Genomic DNA, 6166 nt, shown 5'->3' with positions numbered 1-6166 from the left:
CTCTCCAGATTCTGTGAGGAGACGAGGAGGAATTTTGAAGCTTCCTTAGATTGGCTACAATCACATGCTTGTTCAAGAACTTACGGTCTAGGTGAGCAAACTTCAGATTTTTCTATTTGAATGACTTTGCCAGTTACACAAATTAACGCTTTTACCTGGTCCTCTCTCTTCTATTGTTTTTCTAAATTGGGATTGGGAGGTTTCGTCTAGAGGGTGAGGGGAACTAGGATGTGGTCCCTTACCATCTACCTCGTGGTAGAAATGTGCCCCCTCTAACCCACATACCTTTTATGTTGTGCCCTTTTTATGGAAAGTTTCAAGTGCTTCAACCATTTTGCTTTTTATTTACCATTTTATTTTTATTAATTATTCAAGTAGATTTAAGAACTTTCTGAATAATAGCTTTGTAAATGCTATAGGCCTGTTCTTGAAAGTAGATTCTATAGATGAAGTGTCTCTTAGGTCTCACATGCATTTGCTTTCTTCTTTTTATCTTTCAGGTACTCGTCTGCCTTGGGATGAGCAGTGGCTGATTGAATCACTATCTGATTCCACTATTTACATGGCGTTTTATACCGTGGCACACCTGTTGCAGGGGGGTAACTTGCGTGGACAGGCAGAGTCTCCACTGGGCATCAGGTTGGTAAATGGCTAAGGGAAAGAAGTTTGTCAGGAAGAGATATGATCTTTTGATTTATGTTTTGAAGCTTCGTTTTTTAAACATTTAGTTTTTATAAGAATTCATTTAGTCTACAGCCATGCTACCCTGAACGTGCCCAATCTCATCTGATCTCAGAAGCTAAGCAAGATTGGGCCTGGTTAGTTCTTGGACGGGACACCACCTAGGAAGACCAAGTGCTGTAGGCATTTAAAAATAAAAGAATTCATTTAGCAGGATTTTATCCCAATGGTTTTACTTTTTTGCTATTGAACTGAGAAAAAGTAATCGATAGCCCCTTCTCTTATTATTATCCAGTCTTCATTCTTATGGTAGTCTGTTGTCCTTATTTGCTACTGTCACTACATTAATATTCCTAGTTCATAGTTAGATTAAAATACTGATTCAAAGAAATTACATATATAGTTATTATTGTTTATTTGTTTTATTTTTAATATAGACCACAACAGATGACCAGGGAAGTTTGGGATTATGTTTTCTTCAAGGAGGCTCCATTTCCTAAGACTCAGATCCCAAAGGAAAAATTAGATCGGTTAAAGCAGGAGTTTGAGTTCTGGTATCCTGTGGATCTTCGAGTCTCTGGCAAGGATCTTATTCCAAATCATCTTACATATTACCTTTATAATCATGTGGCTATGTGGCCAGAACAAAGGTGAGTGCTAAAAAAGATGTGGACTGGATTTATTACTTACTGATAGGGGTGTCCTGTGGCTTCAATTATATAAGGAATTATTGTGTAGGATAGAGATTTACCAGTTACACCAGCATCAGGTATCTATACTTATTTATTTTTTAATTTATACAAAGATGCAACATTGTAGACACTATTTTGTCTCTTTTTTTATGTAATAACATATTTCTAAGATCTTTTTATATCCATATATATAGCCCTGCCTGTATTGTTTAAATACTTACATAGTAGTTCACTATATGCCTATACCATAGTTTATATAACTAGTCCTTTATTAATAGACACTTCCATTTTCGTTTGTGTCCTGTTATGAATAGGACTTAGTAAAATATTCTTGTACATTTGTCATAGCAAACTTTTATGAATCTTTTAGCATTGACTCCAGAATTTTAAGCCTAAACCTTAAACTTTAAATTTTATTTTCTGTCTTTAAACATTTATCCGTGAAGTGACAAATGGCCTGTAGCTGTGAGAACAAATGGACATCTTCTCCTCAACTCTGAGAAGGTAAGGCTCATTGCCTCTTTTTTTTTTTCTTTTTTAAATATAAGAGCTATTTATTGAGTTCTTGATGCACAAGAGTAAAAGTCTTTGATTACAAAGACAAATAAGACATGATCTTTAACCTCACATGGTTTCTGGCTAAGGGGAGCGGATGGGACAGATGATACAGCATGTAGTGCCTGTTCCCATTAATAAAATCCTCCTTGTTTTAACTGCCCCTACCCTATTGCCTCACAGCCTGATTTCTAGCACTGTCTTCCAGTCCTTTCCTATGTCTGTACCATGTGGTCCTCTGACCCTGCTTTACGTGCGCATTTTAGTTGTCATCTTACTAGAGTTACCATATTTAGCAAATGAAAATAGGGGACATACTTATACTAAAAAATTTCTACCTGAAATTAAAGTTAACTGGATATTCTATATTTTATCTGGCAATGCAATGTCTTAAGTGAGTTGGCTGCCAGCTAACCTAGTGAGTGTTCCTGCATTCTTGAAATGATCTCCTTTGGCAGATGTGACATAACTGACATTACTCTCTCCTTGTCTTCCTCCTCCCCCTTGGACCACGCCTCAGACTCTTAAATCTTGAGCTTCCTCACAGCTCCAGCTTCTGTTCTCTCTCGCTCATTCTTCCCAGAACACCTTCAGCACACTCCAGACTCATTGCCTCTTGAAAGTTAAAATTTTGCAGAAAGCTTTTCAGATGTAGGAATCATTCTTTTTAAATAAATAAATGAATAAATGAATAAATAAATAAATAAAAGCCATAAAAAAATATGAAAATCAGAAAGTTAAAAATTTTCCATTTAAAACGTTTAGGAAACTAACAGCATAAAATTTATCTTTAAAATTGAATGAGTAGAGTGGATACTATTAAATGAGTGGAGGGACTTACATATTATGACATTACCTATTATATTTGTACTTAGAGTGACAAAAGGTGACACAAATTGTGACTGGAGGAGAGAGAAAGAGACAGAAGGACACAAGGGGTCAGAGACAGAGATGGAAACGTATAGATCCTAGTGTTGAGAACTTAGAGCATCTTTCTCATTAAGTAGAGAAAATAGTTTGATGGTTTTGTTTTTGTTTTATACAGTTACTGGCCATTAAATTAGAATAACAGAATTTTAATTTAATTCTATAGTTTGTTATAATGACATTTTCTTTGGTCTCAACATTGTTGTATTATACACTGTACAAGATACTTTATTGCCATATACTGGAAAATTGATGTAATATCACCTCTCTTTGGTATCAGCAAAGTTATGATAAAGACATAAACAAATTTAAAGTAATATTATTAGGTTGTGTACAGGGCCTCCTTAGATGTGCTGCCCTTAGGCGGAGCACAATTTGAACAACCAATTATTGTGACCCTAATGACAGGGAGTTCCCTAAAACCCCAACTCTGACCGATGAGCTAGTCCATGTATTTCTGAATGACTACTAGCTATAATGCTGTTTTTTATGACCAACTAAAGTGTTCCAAGGTTGTAGTGGAATAATTTCACATGTCTAAACCAATGGTATAGGCTAATGGAAAGAGCAGTGGACTGAGTAGCAGACTGGAGATCCTCTCCTCACTCTGTCACTGACTAGCTGAATGAACTGTGTAAGTGACTTTATTGACTGGACTTCAGTATTCACCTCTGTAAAATTAGTTTAAGGTATCTGTTTTCTTTTCACATTTCTAATCCTTTTTGTCCTTACTCGATTAAGGCCAACCTATTTCATTTGATTTGGCTGATTAGGTTTCTTTTATTTATATGTATTCTTACTAAAGCCTACTCATTGGCTTTCAATTCCAGATGTCAAAATCCACAGGCAACTTCTTCACTTTGAGCCAAGCTATTGACAAGTTTTCAGCAGACGGTAAGTATACTTTTTTTTTTTTATTATTGCTGTTATGTAGGGTTCCATTGTCCTCAGATTACAGAACGCAATTTTAAATTGTTTTAAATTTATTACTTTTGCCAATATTTTAAAGTATTCATGTTTTCTTTGTGTACAAATGCTGTAAGATGTAAAACATAAGAATTGCTGATGTGATCATTAGGGACAAATTCAAGCTAAGATTAGATTGAAGAGTTGGTTTGTAGAGGTGTTTAATATGTAGGCAGCTTTTCCAAAGTATTTCCTCTATATTTACTGTAAATATGGGTGACTTGAACTTGGGAGTGTTCACTTTTCAGGAGAATATTTTTTCCCTGGCCTCAGTACTGTTCATTGAATCATTACTTTGTCAAGAGAAGAAATGAACTGTCTAACCTGAAGGACCCGTTCATTTCTTGTGCATCTTAGTTTGTGGCCATCGTGGCACTTCTTTTTTCTGATCACAGCTAGCACAATTCAAGACCATACTGCAGGGGATTGGGAAGGACATAACTCAATAACACTATTTTAACTGGACACCGTAAGGCAAAAAAGGAACTATACACAAATACTGAAATTAGCAAATATATTTCTATAGGTGGTGTAGATTAGCAGTTCCGAAATATATGTGTACTGTGATTGAACAAATAAATATACTATAGATGAGAGCTCAGAGTCAGAGAAGCTATATGTAGGTAAATGGATTGGAATTGGCAATATCAGGATAAACTCATGGTTTTTATTTTGTGTACAGATAGGTATAAAAATAAACTGATGTAAGTGTGGGTTAGTATATGTGCAGGCATACCTCACTTTCTTACACTTCAAGATAGTGTGTTTTTTACAAATTGAAGGTGTGTGGCAACCCTATATCAAACAAGCCTATCGTTGCCATTTTTCCCACAATGTGCGTATTTCGTGTTTCTGGGTCACAATTTGGTAATTCTCATAATATTTCAAACTCTTTCATTGTTATTATATTTTTGTGATGGTCTGTGATCAGTGATCTTTGATGTTACTATTGTAATTGTTTTGGGGCGCCAGAGACCGCATCCATGTAAGATCACAAACTTAATTGATAAAGTTGCGTGTGTTCTGATGGTTTCACCGACTGACCGTTCCCCCATCTCTCTCCGTCTCCTCAAGGCTCCCTATTCTCTGAGACACAACAATATTGAAATTAGGCAGATTAATAACCCTACAGTGGCCTCTAAGTGTTCAAGTGGAAGGGGTTTCTGCCTGTCTTTCACTTTAATTCAAACGCTGGAAATGATTAAACTTAGTGAGGAAGGCATGTTGGAAGCCAAGAGCGAGGGAGGCGTCTTGTGCCAGATAGTTAGCCAAGTTGTGAATACAAAGGAAAAGTTCTTGAAAGAAATTAAACATGCTGTTCCAGTGAACACACAAATGGTAAGAAAGGGAAACAGGTTTATTGCTGATATAGAGAAAATTCTAGAGGTCTAGATAGAAGACCAAACTAGCCACAACTTTTCCTTAAGCCAAAGCCTCATCCAGAGCAAGACCCTAACTCTATCTTGAGTTCTGTGAAGGCAGAGAGAGGTGAGAAAGCTGCGGAAAAAAAGATTGAAGTTAGCATGAAGTTTAAGGAAAGAAGCCATCTTAATAACACAAAATGTAGTTTTCTTATTCTTTTTTTTGCAGCAACATAGTATTTCATTGCAAAATTAAGCTCTTATTGATTTTTTTCAATATTTTAGAATGGAAGATTTTGGTTGAATAATAAAATTTTGTTAGAAAACTTAGAAGAAGCTGTTTTTAGGACTAAGAAGTAAAATATGTATTTGTACACATAAGGCACCAATGTGTGTTTTCATGCATTAAAATATAGTATTTTGCTACCTCTAAATGAAGCTGAGATATCTATCCCCAGTTTATCATTTTTTTCCTTTGCCTCATTAAAGATCACTTTATCTCATTAACTTGGCATGCCTGATAATAAACACATATTGATGTTAAGTGTATGCAAATCAATACAGATGGTTCAAATATTTTAACAACATCGTTAGGGATACTACTTTTGGTGACTTTTGTTTTTGCTGTTGACCCATGACAGTTCTTTAAAACATTTGTTAATTCTTAATTTATGTATAGACTTGGTGATGTACCCAACTGGACACATAGTTGATATTCGGTAACCACGTTTTTAAATCATCAGTTGTTTTTTCTCTTCTTCTTCTAGGAATGCGCTTGGCTCTGGCTGATGCTGGTGACACTGTTGAAGATGCTAACTTTGTGGAAACCATGGCAGATGCAGGTATTCTCCGTCTGTACACCTGGGTGGAGTGGGTGAAAGAAATGGTAGCCAACTGGGACAGCCTAAGAAGTGGTCCTGCCAGCACCTTCAATGATAGAGTTTTTGCCAGGTAATCTAAGGACCCCAACCACTTTGTACTTTA

The 6166-nt window shown here is 35.9% G+C and overlaps 1 protein-coding gene and 1 pseudogene across 1 annotated transcript in view; both read left to right on the top strand.

The window, feature by feature from the left end:
* The window catches only part of LARS (leucyl-tRNA synthetase), a 50891-nt gene that overhangs the window by 26696 nt on the left and 18029 nt on the right, over positions 1 to 6166 (top strand). The window contains exons 16-21 of the mRNA XM_023534915.1: positions 2 to 91; positions 501 to 639; positions 1119 to 1331; positions 1820 to 1877; positions 3686 to 3749; positions 5950 to 6133. Coding sequence (XP_023390683.1) covers positions 2 to 91; positions 501 to 639; positions 1119 to 1331; positions 1820 to 1877; positions 3686 to 3749; positions 5950 to 6133 — 748 coding nt within the window. The remainder of the gene's footprint in view (position 1; positions 92 to 500; positions 640 to 1118; positions 1332 to 1819; positions 1878 to 3685; positions 3750 to 5949; positions 6134 to 6166) is intronic.
* Positions 749 to 867, top strand: LOC111744412 (annotated as a pseudogene).

Source organism: Pteropus vampyrus, unplaced genomic scaffold (genome assembly GCF_000151845.1).
Source record: "Pteropus vampyrus isolate Shadow unplaced genomic scaffold, Pvam_2.0 Scaffold134, whole genome shotgun sequence".
Lineage (NCBI taxonomy): Eukaryota > Metazoa > Chordata > Mammalia > Chiroptera > Pteropodidae > Pteropus > Pteropus vampyrus.
Note: the sequence above shows the minus strand (reverse complement) of the source record. Positions and strands in the feature narration are given on the sequence as shown.